Source organism: Coenobita brevimanus, chromosome 87 (assembly GCF_032717465.1).
Source record: "Coenobita brevimanus isolate Jiangsu-jjx chromosome 87, ASM3271746v2, whole genome shotgun sequence".
Classification (NCBI taxonomy): Eukaryota; Metazoa; Arthropoda; class Malacostraca; order Decapoda; family Coenobitidae; genus Coenobita; species Coenobita brevimanus.
The window spans coordinates 1651063-1670955 of record NC_137040.1 but is presented as its reverse complement, the minus strand read 5'-3'; the positions used below and the strand labels follow the sequence as shown (position 1 = coordinate 1670955).

General features: G+C 40.0%; 1 protein-coding gene across 1 annotated transcript in view; it reads left to right on the top strand.

Annotated features, from left to right (window-relative positions):
• Positions 1 to 19893, top strand: part of LOC145410961 (uncharacterized) — a 48523-nt gene that overhangs the window by 13863 nt on the left and 14767 nt on the right. The window contains exons 4-9 of the mRNA XM_080281016.1: positions 548 to 872; positions 2331 to 2469; positions 3981 to 4188; positions 4836 to 5024; positions 11426 to 11479; positions 15432 to 15542. Of these exons, the coding sequence (XP_080137142.1) occupies positions 548 to 872; positions 2331 to 2469; positions 3981 to 4188; positions 4836 to 5024; positions 11426 to 11479; positions 15432 to 15542 (1026 nt within the window). The remainder of the gene's footprint in view (positions 1 to 547; positions 873 to 2330; positions 2470 to 3980; positions 4189 to 4835; positions 5025 to 11425; positions 11480 to 15431; positions 15543 to 19893) is intronic.

Here is a 19893-nt window from a genome sequence, read left to right as displayed (position 1 = left end):
AGATTTTAATTAGTAGTTATGGATTGCTGATACTTAAGAATTAGATTATGATAAAATATTTGTCTCCCTTAATGAATATTCAAGAATATTGATAGTTTCATCAGTATCTGTTACTTAAGTGGCAGAAGATACTCTGATTAACTGACTCACTTTGATGACGTATGTGTTCTGTTGTTGCTGCCACCAGACAGTTTTGTTTGGTTATAGAGAGACTTTTTTCAGCTGTAGGAGTTAGTCTTCATTAACCCTTTCACCTTTTGAGATCTGTCCTGAGTTGAATAAATGGTCTGGTGGTAACATAATGAAAAAAGAAAATACAATATATACCGTAATCAGAGTAAAGGGGTTGAAAGTGCCATGCAGTATGTTTCTGTATACTCATTTGTTTTTGGTATGGTAAGTAATAAAGAGAAATATTGTGCAAAGTAACTATAATTTTGAAATTTCTGTTCAATACAACTTTGTTAACTGTTTTTTTGTTTTTATCAAGTAATGAAGGGATATATATGAGGGGACTTAACAATAAAATTTGGGTTTTCTCCTCTAGGGTGCGATGCAAGACCTGAATAATCTACGTAATGAGGTATATCAGTCAGGCAGTGGGGTGGCCTCTCACCAGCGCCTGCCTGTCAGCCCCTCCCAGATGCGTCACAACCCTCCACCCTCCTCCACCTCACCTTCTTCCATGCCACAGCCTCTCCAGCAGCACCCTCTCACTGCCTCACCCACCCGTCTCTACCACCCACATCCCCACCATCACCACCACCACCCCTCACTCCTCTCCCCTCCAGCTGAGTCGCTCTCACGATCTATCTCCGACTCCTCCCTTCACCAAAACCTTGTCCAGGGGAAGATGCCTAACAACAGAAAAGGTTTGGACATACTCTGTTTTGTGGAATATACTGTACAGTCATACAGCATGTTTGTTTTTTTATGTGCTGGTACTGGTTTCACTGTAACCTAGCTTTGAATTGCCACCTCTCCATCTTGAATGCTGAGTTGTAGCAATAGCTGAATTCTAGAAATTTATGCTAGTCATGAAATTGTGCTATGGTTAGGATCTAGAGCTATAGGATTGCAGTATCTTATTCTGCTGCAGAGCGATATGTAATAAGCTGAAAGAGACTAAAAACTGGGCTGAGTTAAGGCGAACAGACAACAGTACTGTGAATCTGAACTCATTTATACTGTAATAGATTTTTAATAGAAAGCTGCTTTGGGTGTCTGCCCTTTCCTCTCTTCCTTCCTTCCTCTTATATCTTTCTTTCCTTCATTCTTTCCTCTTCCTTCTGCCTATGGGTGACTTTACACTCCCTCTTCCATCTTTCTTTCCTTCATTCGTTCCTCTTCCTTCTGTCTGTGGGTGACTCTACACTGAGTGACAAGCCAAATGGTTTCCTGTACACCAGGAAACCATTTACTATGCTGGGTGGTAACCATTTAACCAGAATATGGTGCCTGGTAGTTTAGTTGGCAATGAAGCTGCTCCAATCAGATTGAGTCTGTTTAAGTTTATATCCAAGGGGTGGTTGGGGTTTATTGCTCGCCTAGTGCCACTCAGGAACGAGTGAGGCTGGTCACTCTCATCTGAAATGTCAGGACCAACTTGCCTAGCCTTGGTCTCCAGCTCTTCTCTTAGGGCAACATAGGATTGGATGATGGATGAATGGATGGATAGAATAACCAGGATAATATAATCACTTTTTTTTTTTTTTTTTTTTTAATGTAATAGAAGTTGAGCTTGTTTTTCTTTCTAATTTCTTATCTCTAGGAACAGTTGGTATCATGTATGTACTGCAACCTTAGTAGCTTAAAAGAGAATTTTTAGGAGTATTATGCACAATAAACTGTTAAGAAACAGGTGATACGAAGCTTCCCATTCCACCAGAAGTATGACCCTTAAACTCTCATCTGCTTATCATAACCTGGTCATGTCATTGCAGAGGATTATTGCAGTATATTTTTTTTCCTTTTAGTTCTAACTGCAAGTACAGTGGCATACATTATTACAAATCACGTTGCACATTTTACACATCATTTTCCCTCCATTTTATCACTAACTCTTGGTAAGTAATCACAGTAACTGGTTTCGGCAATTGGTTTTGCCCCCAGTGGATAGAAAACATCAACTGTACCCAGGCCATCCTCAATATGGGAATTCCTGCAGAGGAAGCATGACACCATTTGATTTAATTTGATTGACCCCATTCTTTCTAAGCCCTAGATTCGCATTCCCCTAGACCATTCATTTACCTTAGCTAGTTATGTTAGTTTTGCTGTGTCACCTTGAAGGCATTACCATCACTAATAATTTTTGCACTTGGCCACAGTCTCGGCACCAGTTGAAATGGGCCGAGCAGACCCTTCTCTGGGGGTTGGCTTTTATGACCCCACCAGACTGCCCCTCCATCACGATCTACTGCAGCAGGGGAGGCCTAAGTCTGGTTGTGATCTGACCTCAGAATTGGCGTAAGTAACTTTGAGAGAGAGAGAGAGAGTGAGAGTCACTTTGGAAGTACGGTACATCCCCACAGTACGCGAGTTCTTAGTACGCGATCCCCCTTGTACGCGAGGACGTATGTTTTTTTTATTTTAGTGTATTTTTTATTAGTATGCAAACTGAACTCCTTGTAAGCGAGACGGGCAGCGAAGAGTGGCCCAAATCCGCGGTTACCTCAAGTACGCGACATTGCCCCCCCAAGAAGCGATAACGGGTAAAGGTGAGCAGCCATATTCTTGTTGGTTTAGTTATGCCATATCCTTGTTGATTTACCTAGTAATGCCATAATCTTTTTGGTTTACTTCATCTTAGGTAATATGTCTTAGTTTCCCTGTACAGTACAATACTTAGGTCTGAAAAGCATCTCAAGGGTTGCCCATGAAGGGGGGTGCTGCCCATATGTAATTTTTCCCATAAAATTATGTATTCATAGTACATGGATTTCTAGTACGCGACGTCCTCTGCCATCCATGTAGGCGCATACTAGGGAGATGTACTGTACTGATAATATTCTGGCCACTGCCAGATGATTTTATCTAACAGAAGAAATTTCCCACTCAGTGAAATTTTTTAATGCTCCTGTAAGTAGTGGTAATTTCACAGTTGTTTCAAGGTTGCAAGTTGTAGAAATTACCTTTTTCAAGACAGCTGCAAGCCTATTCAGGATGGATGATGTACGGTATAGTAAGCAGTTGAGAAATTTATCATCATCATCATCATCATCAACTGGACCTCCTTTCCCACCCTAGGTCAGGATGAGGAGTAGCAACATCCAGACAGCCTGAGTTTGCCCAGTTCAGTGAGCCACACTTCCTTTCACTCATCATTCAAGCCCATGGAATGATAGGAGCATGATGTGGAATTACAGAATGGACTAAAAAAGGAATACATGGAGTTGATATGAGCATATTCCTAGAATGACTATAGATATGGTGTCAGAGAAATCCTTTGAAAATGAAATTGAAGGTAATGTTGGAAGAAGTAGATATTATGTGGTATGGAAGAAGAGGGTGGAACAGTTTACTGATGAGAGAGAAAGTAAAAGAAGAGAGTGTGTAAGAGTGAGTGAGGTATGTGAGAACAAACTGACCCGGAGGCAGTTCTGTCATAGCCATTCCACATAGCGGGTTTACCAGGAGGAAGCAGGGTATCACATATGATGACGACTCCTTATGCTGAAGATGATAATTCATAAGGAATATTCCTGTGCTGGGAAAAATACTAAAATGTGTGTATAAAACAATGAAGCATGTAGAAAGAGTAGAAGAGAAAATCATGGTTTCAGGATCACTACAAACTCCTTCCTTAGGTGGGGAAAATTAATGGTGATGATGATGATAATAATAATATGTTGTCTGGAAAATCATATCTTTCACACGTAGCTTCCATAGGTGGGAAAAATTCATTGTGATGATGATGATGATAGTATGTTGTCAGGAAAATCATTCACTTGTAGCTAACTTCACGTTCTGTTCCTCAGAGTTAACCACATCCAGCGGAGTCCCAACATACCAATCCCAACCACCATAAACAGTGTGGGTGGAGCTGGTCCGGGGGGAGGTGGAGGGTCAGGGGGAGGGGGGGTGGGTGTAGGGACAGCTCTCCCCAACACCGGCTCCCTCCCAGACCTTACTCAAGTCCAGTACCTGCAGCCCATGAACCCACCTCTACCTGACACCGATATCACTGTGAGTGCCACAAGTTTCTGCCTTTGTTGGTTTGTTATGACTCTGGGTTCATCTTATTTTGACCCTGGCGAATTGCAGGCTGGAGTTGCCTCTCTCTGTAGTCCATTATCCCCCTTTGGGGGAATAGGGAGGAAGGCATATATATGTCTAGGCAGTGGAAATCAGTGCCTCCACTTGAAGGTGCCCCTCTCCAGTGCTTTCTCAGCAGTTTTCAGACTTGTCTGAGAGGCACAGGAGGCTTATTTACCACCTCTTTCAGAGTTATTTATTTCACATATAAGTCATTTACCAACATTTTCTAGTATGTTAAGAAGACAAAGGAAGATGGATAGGGGGATTGCTGGGCTGTAAGGAGCAGGCAATGGAGCCTATGCCCAAAGTTGGAAATATTAGCTAATTCCATCCAGTGAGTTATTTTCTATTACTTTTACTGCCATCGTACACTTTTATTCAGCATAGATGAGACCTCTCGTATTGAAGGAATTGAAGGAGACTCTGATACCTTTCACTACTAGGTGTCTTTTCAAAATGGAGTGTAATCATCTGATGGTAGGAAGAATTTGATAAGTAGTTCATCATCATACTGAATGGGTTAAAGAAAAAAAGTCTGTAGTCATTAACCACAGCCCTTCACCCTCATGGCTTAGGGTGTGCCAGGTGGATCACCACGGCTGGGCTCGGGTTTTCCTGCGGGATTGACAGACCCGTACAGCAGTGGTCAGGCCTCCCCCCGTGGCACCTCACCTGGGCCCTCACCTTCCATTCCCCGCAAACAGAAGCAGCAGAAGCCATACCAGAACCTCCACATGAACCGCTCCCACCACTCTCAGAGCAAAGTAAGTCCAATGGCACTCGCTGATGCTGATGCTTGGCTCACTCACCAGCTGGCTGGTGGACAACTGCAGGCTATAGTCAGTCCTCACTTAAAGTCTGTGATATATCAAGTATGTCCAGACAAAATGCAACTTTAAGTCTTTCGATATGAGCTGGCAGAATGCTACAGTATGTACCCTGCAGTGTATGATAGGTGCTGGTAAACAGCTATTTAAGTTAGACACCTTTGTGTGAAACATGCCTGTTGTTCATGGTTGAGGAGAAAAAGAATACTTCCAGCTTCAGAACAGCTTTAATGAATCACAAGCAATGTAAAGAGCAGAAAAAGTTGTTAATTCATGAGCAGCTAATTAGGAAGCATCTGAATTGAGGACTAACTAACTATTTGTCCGTTTAGCCTGCCGTTCATCTCAGTTTAGTTTATTATGCTGGCTGGCTGGTTGGCTGGCTCATTGCTGCCTACAACACCTGCTCTTGCCTGGCACTGCTTTAGTTGCACAGTTTAGCAGGACACTTCAGTCACACCATTTGCCCTGATCATAGTTTAGGTGTTTTTGTAATTGTGTGAAGTGTGCAGTTATGCATGCATTTTTTAACAACTATAACTTTATTAAGATCAGTAGGATTATGTACCATTTGTAAAAGACATGGATGTACAGTTTTAAAGAGGCTGTTAAGAGGATCATTCTTGGGAGGATGAAATTAAGGCTACAGGAGACAGAATCACAGTACTTGATATGTTTTGGTACCAGTAGTAATTGCAGATAGCATTTTTCGTGTGGTCGTCTGTGTGATGTACGGTAGGTAACTGAAATTTAATTGAATGATAAATTATTCACTGATAATACTTTTTTAAAGAAAACAATACAAATTATTTTTCTTAGGATAGGCGATACAAAATATGTTCTGTTTATTCATTTATTTATTTATTTTTGTAATATGGACTTAAGCATAGTTCATTTTATAATTCCATCCTGTGTGTATTTTTGGCTTGTATTGTCAGGTTTTATAAGGATGTAGTGATATTGTAAATACTGTTTTCTGTATATTGCATTGGTTTATTGTATGGTTTAGAGAGTGCATTTATGTTCAGTTCTCTTTGAATTGAATTTAACATTACATTTATTCTCCCTTAGTATTTCAAAAGTACAGTCATGAGCCTTAGTTTCTTATCACCCTTTGTCACAAGGCCTGGCCGGAAGGAAGATGTCACAGTGACTAGAGTCCTGCTGTTCAGTGTTGGGGCTGTAATATATGTTGCATTTTAGGCTTACAGCACCCTTTTTTCAGCAGTTTATTATGCCTAATGCACCTCTCCATTCTCTTGTATTATTTATATCATTTTACTATTGGCACAAGTAGCATCAGTAACATGCAAGAGGGTATTGAAGTGTGATGTGCAGAATATTTAGCTGAGGAAGAAGTGTTATATTACAAAGCACACTTGTAAGAAGTGTTATATTAAGAAGCACACTTGTAGTACTACTGTCAGGGTGGTAGCTCAGAGCTTTGTCAGACTGCACAAAGACCAGTCCCCAGTGACACTTACATGTTCAGTCAAGAAAAACTTCAGTCTACTAACAGCACAACAACAGGTGTTTGTTTGATATGAGGGCTGATAGGAGGTTAGGGAGGGATGTTAAAGTTATAGAGAGCCACACAAGTTTTTGATATGTGACATGGTGCGTAACAAGCGATTGATGAAAAAGATGACCTGTGCACCTAGGAGGAAAATATGAAAGTTGAAAAACCAAGCAGTAAGAGCTGCCTTCTATAACGAGATGAGGAGAGTTACGGCTGAACAAGGAGATGTGGACGGAAGTGTTAATGAACAGTAGAGAGCCCTCAAGATCAGCCTCTTGAGAGTTACAGATTCTGTATGTGGATAGACAAGAGGCCCACCAAGAAGTGACTTGGTAGTGGGATGAAGGTGTAGAAGCTGCAGTTAAGGAGAAAAAAAAAAGGCTTTTCCTGCAATAGAAGAAGGATGGTAACAAAGAGGAATACTTGGCTGCCAAGTGTAAGGCTAGAAAAGAAGTTTACAGGGCGAAGTCTGAGTCACAGAGACTTTTACTTGATAACCTAAATCATGTGGAAGGGAAGAATATGATTTTTAAGGTGGCAAATTGGATCAAGAGGGAGAATAGGGATATCGTAGGTGAACAGTGTGTGAAGAATGATGAAGGAAGGGTTGTGGTTAACAGTGGGGATATTAAAGACAGATTGAGAGAGCATTACAGCTGGTTGTTGAATGAGGAGTTTGACTGGGACAGGGAAGGTTTGGAGCCAGCAAATCCAGTGTGTGTCCCTTGGCCTTTGATTGACACTGCTGCTGTGAGCAGGGCAATAGGCAGAGTGTAGGTTGGGAAGGTACTGCTGAAATGTTGAAGGCATCAGGAGATATAGGAATAAGGTTAGTTACTGACCTGATAAATACGATTATATATGAGTGTGCTGTCCCAAGTGGCTGGCTGAAGAGTGTAATTGTATGTATGTACAAGAGGATGAGTGTGTGAGGAAGAGAGGTATGAAAGTAGATGAGGCATGGGGACTGACAAGAGATCAAGCTGGTTGGATGAATGTTGTGAGAAGTGCATGATCAGGGATATGGCACCCCTTTTTAACGTGACAGCGTCCAGATTAACTCTGTCAGATACGTTTATGTAAAGCTACAGAATGTGGTGAATGTTTTTGGCATATCAGATAGAGCCAGAATTCCGGGACTTGAATGATCAGTGAATGGAAGCATGGCCCGTTTGGTTGGGCAAACTTAGGCTGTCTGGACATACTACTCCTCACCCTGCCCTAGGGTGGGAAAGGAGGTCTGAATGATGATTATGTACAAGAGGAAATTATTGAGGCTTAAATCTGTTAGACCAGATAAATAAGGTAATGGAGAGAGTTCCAGAAGGTATAATTAGAGAAAGAGTGAATATTGATGAAATGCAGTTTGGGTTTATTCCAGGCAAAGGGACCACTGATGCCATATTCACTGTCTGACAGCTTCAGAAAAAATATATAGGAAAGAAAAGGGAACTCTACTTTTTCTTTCTTTTCTTTTTTTGAGAAGGCCTTTGACAGAGTTCCTAGAGAGATGGTGAAGTGGGCAATGAGAAAGCTCGGGATCGAAGAGTGGCTGGTTAGGGTTGTTATGGCCATGTATGTGGGTGCTCACACCCAGGTAAGGGTGAATGGAGATCTGAGTGATGAGTTTTTTGTGAATGTTGGTGTGCATCAGGGGTCAGTCTTGAACCCCTTGTTGTTTATCATAGTACTTGAAGCACTCTCACATTACTTCAGAAATGGACTCCCATTGGAGATGTTGTATGCTGATGATTTGGTGTTGTTTTCAGAGAATGAAAGGGAGGCTGAGGAAAGATTTTGAAGTGGAGAGATGGTATGGGGCACAAGGGCTTAAGAGTAAATGCAGATAAAACAAAAGTGATGGTACCTTGGGCTGGGGGTGGTACTGTCAAAGAAGAGTGAGAATGGCCATGTACGATTTGCCATAAGGGCGTGGGAAGTAATTCCAACTTGTGTAGTGTTTGTGATAAGTGGGTACATAAGAGATGTTTTGGTATTAGAGATAGACAGCAAGATAATGCTGATTTCATGTGTGCGGTATGTCGGGGAGAGCATATGGATATTGCCAGGTGTGAAAAGATTGAACTTGCTGGTGAGACTTTTGACAGTGTGGAAGTTTTGTTATTTTAGAGTCATGTTATGTGCTGGAGGTGGGGCAGGAGCTAACTGTGTGGCTAGAGTGAGGAGTGGTTGGAAAAAGTTCAGGGAGCTGTTGCCTCCTGACATTGAGAGGGCTCTCCCTCCGTGCTAAGGGGTCTTTGTATGCGGCATGTATTAGGAGTGTAATGCCGTATGGTAGTGAGCACCTGGGCAATAAAGGAAGAGGATATTCGCAGGTTTGAATGTACAGAAAGGGCATTGATTAGGTGGATGTGTGGTGCATCCTTGAGTGCAAGGCCTGGGGTGGCTAGATTTATGATGGAAGAGTTGAGAGTTAGGATAGGACTGAAGTGTATGGGTGTTGTGATGAGGAGTGGTAGAGTGAGATGGTTTGGGTATGTGGCGAGGTTGAGGGATGATAATTGGGTGCAGAAAGTGAGAAGCGTTGGTGTTGGGGGTAGGGTAGTTAGAGGTAGACCGAAAAAGACTTGGTACTAGGTCATTGAGTGTGACCTCAGGATTAAGGGACTGAATAGGGAGACCGCCAGAGATCAAGCAGCATGGAGAGCCACTATTAGGTGACCAAGGCTGATGCACTCAAGCATGTTGGAGCCTTCAGAAACAAAAATGAAGCCATGGCTGTATGTTTAGTAAAAGAGACGGAGGAAGGACAGAAGTTTTTGAGAGAGAGGGAGAGAATAATGTAGCCTAGGGGCATTTCTGTCATGGTCATTCACTGTCTGAGGGTTATCAGAAGGGTGCAAACTGTTGGGGATGAATGATGATGATGGTACTTATGATGATGATGACAGTGATGATGATGATGACGATGATAATGATGATGATGATGATGAAGAAATCATGGCTGTGACTTTCCTTCAGCCAGGGATTAAGTTAGAGGGTGAGCAGATACTTTGGCTTGTGAGTGTATATTTGTGCCTGTCCAGTTGCATATAAAGTTGCTTGTGCTACTCTACTCATTTTTATTGCTTCATAATATACTGAACCTATTTATAAGAGCAAAAAGACAAGCCTCTATAAGTCCCTTTAATTCAGTGATATTTTTTATGTTTTATTATTGCTACTGCCAGACAATTTACTCAGCGTTGGAGAGACTTTTGGAATTGCAGGAGCTAGATAGTCTCAGTAACCTTTTCAGTACAAGAGGTCTGCCTTGAGTAATAAAAAATTCCTTCGAAATAGCAAGAGTAACAAGAAAAGCCTGTCCTCCAACTGAAGTGATTCATTCACATGGTCAGGAATACTAATGGCACCCTCATAGATTATCCCTGAAATTTAGTAGTTCTTTCGTTTCCTCTCTAGTTCACTCCTGGGATCTGATGCTTTTTTTTTTTTTTTTGGATACCTACTGACAGTTTTATTGAGTGTAAGGGCGACATCTGTCCATGAATGAGTTAATGAAGGTGGTATCTGACATGTAGTTCAAAACTCACCCCTAAACTATGCTTTGTTCATTTTAACTTGGTATAAAATTAGCATCTCTCCATCTTGAATGCTGAGCTATAGCAAGAGATTAGCTCAAGTAGGGTGCTAATGAGAAAGTTTTGTGGGAAAAGTGCGGATCTGCCGTATTGTGTTATTTTGCCATTGATCTACAGGAAAGTAGGTACAAGAGGAAGAAACTTGCCAAATTAAGGTGCATGAATTGCTGTATCAATTAAATTGTCTGGTGACAGCAAGAATGGAATATGAATAATGTCCACAGACTGAAGGGGGATAAAATGTTCATTCCATGTAGTTCAAGCTTCCACTTTTGCAAATACAGTAGTAAAGTTCCCCCATGCAAATGCATTAGTAAATTTTCTCCAGAAGAAATTAACCCCTTGAATCAGGTGACATTTTCTAGTTTATCCATGCTACTACCAGATGATTTTATTCAACTAAGTTGAGAGTTTTATTATTTGTGGGAGTTATGCAGCGTATAGGTTTCATTAACCCCATCCGTACCAGATATCTCCTTTATAACTGAATGAATCTCTCACTTAGTCACACCAACAAGGTTTCCACATTCACGTCTCACCCTACACTCCAAATACCTTCCACGTGTAGCTATACCTATGTGCAAACCATTAGGTTGGGTCACTTCTCCAGATCAGTTACCATGTATTACCTTTAAATCATGGCTTGAATGTGTACAATAGAGCTCCCCGCGAATAATAATTCATTCATGCATCATCAAATCCTAATACTGTACTAATAATTACTGAAAAACACCAGTTCTTCCAAAGGAATCCATTCATGCTCAAAATATGTTTTGCAGCATAAGAAATATTACTCTACTCTTGTACAGTACAAATTTCATCTGCAGAAGTGATAACGTTGTTGAGTATTAGCAAGCTTACCATTGCAGTACTGAACCTGCATACATACCTTCATACAATTTTATTCAGTTTAGGAGAGTGTTCTTTGTATGAGAGAGGTAATGAAGGCTATGCCCAAATCCTTCATTTTTAAAAATCTTTCCAAAGCTTTTAGTAGCAAAAATGAAATACAAAATATGTCGTCAGGTTGAAGGGGTTAAGGCCGAAGTTGCCCGATGTGCACGGATGAGGCCTACTGCTAGTTCTGACTTCCGCAGTGCATGTCTGTGTAGAAAAAAAAAATGTTCATATATCTTTATTCAGTGTGTCTGTATCTTTATTTTGTACCCAGTGTGTTGAGTTGTTTTGTTTTTCCCTTGGCCCTTATTTTATTTCAGAATCATTTGTCTGTTCCTACTGTTATTAATGCTCGCTACCTCCATACATGTAAGGTTAGTAATTGTGCTGTTTTTCTTTGGCTGTTGTACTAACCAGGATAATTTCATTGAGATAATAGGGGAAGGAGAGAAAGTGTGCTTTTATAGTATTTCTCTAAACCCAGTCACAGTGGTGACATACTGTTTATCCTGTTCTTCCCACCTCTGGATGATTTTATTCAGATTGGGAGAAAGTTTTCAAGCAGGGAAGGTTAAATACTATAAATTTTTCCTTTTATCCCTTTAATCCTCAAGGACTTTCCTCCTCCTCCTCCTCCTCCTTACCATCATCATCATCATCATCATCATCTGGACCTCCTTTCCCACCCTAGGGCAGGATGAGGAGTAGCAACGTCCAGATGCCCAAAGTTTCCCATTTCAGTGGGCCATGCGTCCATTCAAGCCCTCAAAATCCTGGCCCCATCTGATAGGCCAAGAGAATTTCACTACGTTCTGTAGCTTCACATATACTAATCTGATAAGAGCCAGTCCGAATGTTGTTACGTTAAACAGGGGTACCAGATCCCTGGTCTTGCACTTCTCTGCACAGAATTCATCCATCCAGCTCGATCTTGTCAGTCCCTTTTAATCTCACCAACTTCCATACCTCACTTCCTCACACTCTCATCCACCATATCTCTTCACCTTCTTCTTGGCCTACCTCGCCTCTTCCCTCCTTCAGATCCGTCATCATGGAATCTCACACTCACCCTCTTGCTCTCCTCAGTCTCACCTTTCACATTCCACATGGCCATGCGAATCTGCCCATTTGGTTGGGACCCTGGGCAAGTCTTGGGCTCTCTGAGGCTGGCCAAAATGTCTGCCATGATTTAATGATTTTAGATAGGGGAACCTGGGGGACACTTACCACCCAGTGTAGTAAAGGGTTTCCTGGGTACAGGAAACCATTTGGCTTGCCACTCAGTGTAGAGACCATAAGGCAACACTACATTGAATGAGTGGATGATGGGCATCCACACTTGCCACGACTCTCCTAAGCTGAATAAAACCATCTTGAGATACGAAGGAATATAAAATGTATGTCATTGGTAAGAAGTTGAAATAGCACATCGCTTAAGAGGAAATTATTTAATTTTTTGTTGCTGGAAAGTTGATTTATAGATTAACTTGTTGTTTGTGTGCATAATCAGAGCCTGGATTTACTAAGACTGTAGGTACTGTATAAAGTTTGACATGATTACACTTGATGGATATTTGCATTTAGTGAAGGAAATGCGTATCTGTAGCTAAATGTCTGTGTACATAATTAGAGCCTGGATTTACAGTAAGATCCTAGGTCCCATATGAAATTTGACATAATTGACTCATGGGTAGCTGGACTTAATTTGGAAAATGCATATCTGCTGAATCATGTAATTATAATTGGCTGTGCTATGCATCATCTGCATTTAGTTGTAATTCGCTTGAACATGCATGCATAGTCTGTTATAACAGTTGATAGTCAACGAATGGCATACATCATTAGGATAGAACACTGGCAGTCTTTGATCATTGAAAAATACCAGGAATTTTCACGTTACACATTCTCATTCTGGAAAGCAGTGCTTCATACTTGACTGAGCTGATATTTATAAGAATTGATAACCCTGTGTACTGGAACAGTGAGGAATGGCAGCACACCATTCTTGGTGATATTTTTTTACTCATTGGAAAGTCCATGTTTTTGTCTCATACCGCTCATTTTGTTTGCATTCCATTTATGGAAAAATGATACCTAATAATAGAGAAATATTATTTTTATTTTGGATTGGAAGGCTATGGGAGTTAGATGTAGACTTACAGAATGGATATAGGGAGAGACAGTGATATGGTTTGGATGTATTCAGGCTGCACGTAAACATGGTGCCAAGCCATGGTTCTCTTACAGTTCTCTCACTTGGGGATCCCCAGGAGGGAGCAAAGCATTTCATCTATTTTTTACCTTTGCTTATAAACTGGAAAGTGGTGTAAACAGTATTGTTTCCTTGTACTGTAGTTTTTGATGAGAAATAACATTGTGGTTACTAAATTTTTGTTTGAACTTGATCCTAGATTAACTTGTGGCATGTGGCATACCTCATATGAGTCAGCATTGGGGGCACATGGCTTACCTCACATGAGAGGGATTTTGAACACTACCACGTTTCTCGAAGGAGCAGTGTCACTCAGTCTATATGTGATATTAGGTTGTCTCCTTTCTCTCATCGACACTTCCAAGGTTGAGACCAGAAGAAAAGGAACAGTAGCTACCATGAGTGGAATTCATGCACTTCTAGATTCATTTACCATGCTATAAGCACTGGAGGAAGTCCTAGGTCTGTGTAGAAAAACAGTCCTTGTTGCTAGAATTGATTGCAAAAGCAAGAGTAACTAAGTAAAGACAGTGAATGCTGAAATAATTTCTTGAAAGTAGCACATGCACTCAAATTATGGCATACTGGACCATCTGGCAACTCAACCTTTGACATGAGAAAGTGCTCATGTAATTGCTGGTTTCTCGTCAACAAGAAATTTCCAACCACAATAAATCTGTAACTATGGTGAATTGAGAAAAAGTAATTTGTGGGTAGGTGTGTTGTACCATTTCCAAGATGATTTATGTTAGTCATTTACATTGGTCATTGACTTGGCCATACTGCTGCACCACAAAGTCCATTTTTCAGCATCCCTGTCACGTTACATGGGTTAAAGTTGTAGTTACAGGTGCATTTGTTTCATTCATAGCATAAAAATTTCAGTTAGTTTAAAAAATAGATTAGCAAATTTTGTTGCATCAAGATGCAAAGATGAGGTACCTGCAGATTTATTTCCACATAACAGTATATCTCTTAGTGAGTCTTGGCCTGAATGTCACTAAAACCACATTTTTATGAATGTAATAGTCTGTAAAGTTGTGTTGTTGTGTTCAGATATGATCAGTCTGCATTAAGCTGGAGCAAGCGACTTTCCCTCCCTTCTCCTTTTGTCTCGTATGCTAACATTCTTAATTCTATAGCTTTATATTACATAGCATATGAGCACCCTTAAAACTCAGAAGTACTTTGAACTGTGAATCAGTTTTGTTAATAGATAAGTATTTATGAATACTACAAGTGTGTCATAATTTCACTTGACTTCCTTCTAAGTAAAGTTTTCTTTCATATTATGACACGCAGTAACTTGTTAACTATTAATGGAGATGAAGTAAGTTGCCTTGTGTTTGTTGTTTTGGATGCATTACCTCTTAGTTTTACCTTGTTTTTGTATTATTTTGTTTAACCCTTTTGTTTCTCACTGCTTGAGCTTCTGTGCCAGTGCTTATGTGCTGCCTTTTGTGTCAGTGTAAGCTTAGATTTAGATGTAATTCTTGTGTTGTAAAGGTAAAATATGTTTAAGAGTATGCAGTAATTTTATTGATTCTGAATAATCATCATAATTTTACAAGATCACTGAAGTCTATGTTCTTCTGGGTCCTTTGTCCAATGGGAAATTGCACCAGTATAGGCAGCTAGTGTTTATGTGTATACCAAGACATCTTCACATGGCTAACCACTTACACACAGCACTCCTAGTCTGCACATCACACATTGCACACCTTCACCATGTTTGCATTATTCTTTACATAACTTCTAAATATTCCACACCTAGCCTAATATTGTACACTGTATCACAATTGTTAGACCTCACACCTTCCACATCTGTGCATACAAAACCATGTGTTGTCATGAGTTTTAGGCAGCAGTACGTACATAGAGAACATCAGCAACAGTGACAACACTTACAACAACAACAACAACAACAACTACGACAATAATAATAATAATAATAATAATAATACTCTAATACTTGTACTGTATAGTAATAATAGTAATATGAATAGTGCCAGTAAAAGTATAATAATAAATAATAATAATAACAATAATAATAATAATATCAGGAAGAAAACCTTACCTCTTTCTCGTTAACACCTCCTTGCAATGATTGGCAGGGTATGACTGTGGACAACAGCGTCAACACAGTGGATACTCACCTGGCCAACTCGGGGCTAAATATCTATGGTCAGCCTCTCAGCCCAAGTTCATCCCACCCAGCAAGTCCGGTAAGTCCTGGTGGAGAGTCTGTAGCTGCCTTTTCCTACTCTTGTTATCTGTATTATCTCCTCTGTAAATAGATAGATAGGTAAGTCCGATAAGTCAGGGTGAATGAGTTGCAAGCTGCGTCTTCATGTTTTCTCTTGTTATTTCCATTTTTAATTTGATTATAGGAAGGAGTTTATAGCTGCCTCATCCTGTGTTGTTTTCTCATTCCTCTCTCATTTTACCTTTTTTTTTTTTTTTTTTTTTTTCTCCCCTGTTGGTTGTGTAATTGGTGATATCCTACCATTGTTCTTGCTCAGCTTTGTTGTGTCTGTTATTTGGATCAGTTTCCCTTCCTATGTGTATGTGGAAGAGTATTGAGTATTAGTTCTGGAGAGGGATGCCTTCACAAGGTGTCACCCTTCTCACTAGGTGGTGGAACTGCTTGATCATACAATTGTCCCCCTGCTTCCTCTCTGAAAGGATGATGGTGAACTGCAGGAGAGGGCAGTTTCAGCCTGCAGTCCAATGAATTCACATTAAGTACAGCTTGATTATTAACCTCTTAAGCCTTAGGACCTCATATTTTGCTCTTGTTATTTCTTGATGATGTTATTTTGCATAGAAAGAACCTGCCTCAAAAAAGAGGTAAAGGCAGTTTGTTTCCAACCACTGCACTACCAGACATCTATCCTGAGCTGAATAAAATCATTTGGAGATAGCAGGAATAAAAGAAAAGATGCATTGCCATATTGCTTGGGTTAATATATATCCATCCATCCCCTATGCCGCCCCATGAGGAGCACAGGAGCCCAGGGCTAGGCAAGTTGGTCCTGACATTTAAGATGAGAGTGACCAGCCTCACTTATCCCTGAGTGGCATTATGTTTGGATATAAAACTACGCAGGCTCAATCTGATTGGAGTGCCTTCATTACTCACTAAACCACCAGGCGTCGTAATTTGGTTGTATGGTTACCACCCAGCATTGTAAATGATTTCATGGTGTACAGGAAACCTTTAGTCTTGTCACTGAATGTAGAGTCATCCATAGGCAGAAGGAAGAGGAAAGAGTGAAGGAAAGAATAATATATATATATACTGTATATATATATATATATATATATATATAGTGCAGAAGAAGTAAGGAATTGCCCAGTTTCACCTCATCTGGTCTGTGTACAAGCATCTCTTCCTTAAAGTGTAAAGGATTTTGTAGCTTGTTGTCTACGCCAGTGGTTCCTTTTGCTCAAAAGCCACATGAGGACGGTTTGATGTATTGTTTGATCTTGAGATTGGTTATCAAGTAGAATGCAGTAGAGTTTGAAATGTGCCTACAAATGTCATTTTATCTAGTTTTTCAAGTGGATAAACAAAGAAATAAGGTGACAATGAAAATGCCATAGGAAGGCAGATGGTAAGTATTGACCCCTTCAGTGTGTGGGGTCTGTCTCAGACTGAATAGAATTATGTTTTGGGAGGAAAAATAAAATCAGGGATTTGGCAAATAAGCATTAATTAACAGTGTTCAGTCTTTTGTGCTTCCTTGGTGGAACAGAGATGTCTGCTAGTGATCATAATGAAATTTTTCAAAAAGACCCCTTTCCCGTAAACTGTTGTTACTGGATTGTAATGCCATTCTTGCAAAGAGAAATTTAAGAAACATGAATTATGCCATTATTCCACCCCTCCCCCCCAAAAGTGCATCAAAATTCCTGTCACCTCTCTCTCTCTCTCTCTCTCTCCCCTTTGGAAATCAGTGTGGTGGATCAGCAGCAAACGATGCTTGTGACTTTAATCTGAGGGCCGAGTGAACTCATCATTTCTTTTACTGTGGATTCACTACACTGATTTTCAAAGTGCATGGACAGAAAAACAGGAGAGGTGACAGAACTTCTGATGTTGACCTTATACATTGTTTAGATGATAAGTTAGCCTTGAAATATTGTTTTTTTTCCCTGAGATATGTGGTAAATGAAGTAAAAGTGGACAGTGATGATGCTGATATGCATTTTTGTTCCAGCAGTCAGGTTTGCTTATTGTAAAGGCAGCAAGAGTGCTTATGTAAAATCTACTCTGGTCCCATTAAGGCACCAGCAAACTCTCCTTGTATTCTCTTCTTTTGGTAGACAACATCGTGTGGCTGTTGGGCAAAGTTAATTTCTACAGAATGATTCTCTCTCTCTCTCTCTCTCTCTCTCGAATCTGATGATGTCCTGACAGTTTTGTTAACTTTGCTGAAACTCCATGTAGTGATGGATTTAGGAACAGTCTCTCTTAACCTGTCCACATCCTGACATGATTTCTCTCCCAGTGCTGAATAAAATCATATTTAATGTCATTGGACTGAAGTGGTTAATTCTGGCAACCATGCAGATGATTTGATGCAGCTTTGAGAAATAGTCTTACAGTAAGAGAGTTACGGAAGGCCATATTTCCCCACAATGGCATGAAATCTCTCTAAAGTGAGTAGAATTGTATGGTGATGGCAGGTTTAGAAGACATCATCATAGTGGAGTTAAATTGATTAGGGACTTGGGTATATTTAAAGTTATTTTGTGGTTGTTTGGCTGCATTAGAAGTTGTTCAGTTTGGCAGAAGGTATTATGAAGATAACAATATGATAGGTTTGGTTGAGGCTTTGGGCCACGTGTTTAAAGGTAAGCGTCTTCATTCCTCTATTCTGGTACTAGATGTTGCTTCTGATATCTTTTCCTCCAGCTTCTTCTCTAGCTTCAGTGCACTGTTTTAGATGTAAGTTTTCTTAAAATAAAGAATTTTGACTTCTGCCAAGTTCAATTAGTTAGTGGTATCACTTACTCATTGTAGACAAACTGATGATAACAGACTTAAAATTATAGTACCCAGTATGGTATATTAATTGGTAATAATCTTGACCCTTTGGCTGTGGCATGCTTGCCAGATGAGATATCAGTGGTGTGGGAGGTGTGGGAAAAATATACATTTTTAAACTTCAAGAATGTTCTTTGAAATACTTGCCATGTGTTAGCAAAAATCTGTCTGCATGATAATTAGTTTTTCTGCTTGCATATGAAACAAACTGAAAAACTGTGGGCACCCCCATTCATGCTTATTGGTGAACTTAGGACACTACTGGCTGTCAGAGCAGGTTTTGGCCAAGTGTCCCCAGGCTGACAGGTAGTACCTGGTAGTTGCCACCATCACTACTGGAGACAAAGATTGCATCACTTGTCAAGCATTAACTCAGCTTCATATCCTGAGGGAACATGGACATTTTGAAAAACTAGGCAAGATTGTGGAAGACTCATTGCGTGATGCCAAAAATTCCTTCCAAAAAGCACGTCACAGCCGAGGGATCAGATACCTCATGTCGCTCAGATTCACTGATGCCTTGGCAGGTGTAGTATGTAAGTCAGTGTTGCATAAGAAATTTAATGTGCCCTAGTGCATCCTTAGACTATTATATTATTGTATATCATTGCAAGCTCTGTGCATTTCAGAATTTTTATTGCATTCAAGATCCATTCAAACTTGTTATTTATGTTTTGTAAGTTTTCTTGTTTGGTCTCATTTGATTTGGGCAGACTTCAGTTGCGTTGCTTGCATTTTTTATTCATACTTCAGATAATTTTATGCTTAGCTTATGTTTTTCATTTGACTTTGTGCTAGAACTGCCCTAATGATTCTACCCAAAACTTTTGTTGTAGGATTGTACTTGTTTTATACAAATTGTATTTGTATTTGAATGTTTTAAGAGAGAACATCATTTAGTAAACTTTGTATTTGAATATAATACTGGAAAGAGTACAGTAAAAGCTTAATTCAGTTCCAAGAGAAACTGTTGACACTGCTCATATAATTCATCCATTTTGCACTAATCAAAGCCATCATGGTAAAACACTTTTCATTAGTGGCATGATGTTTGGCCTAGGAAGGCTGTCTGTTATACTTTCAGTTAGATTCCCTCCAGCCGTGTTTCTGAGATTTCTGCTGGCTGTATTAATTTTTTTTTTTTTATAGCAAGTTTTGAATGCTGCTTTTTCACTGAGTTATGCTATTATTTGAATGTTATTGTTCTCTTTTCTTTTTCTTTAAGATAGCTATTGGGATATGGGTGCCATGAGTTTCACACAGTTTTTGTACTCACCTTATTTGTGTTTAATGTATTTATTTACTTTATTTTATATTGTTTTATTTTTTTTAGCAGAAGAGAGCCAGAAGATCCAGTAGCTGCCATCCTTTTGCCCTCCCTCTGAGACCAAAGGGGCAGCAGATATTTGATGTGCCCTTTGATGAGACTCTTGTGGTGAAGATTTTTGGGACAAATATAGAAATTCCAGCAGGTTACTAACTTGCTACACTGTATAGCCTACCACTGGAAGAATTTGGAAATT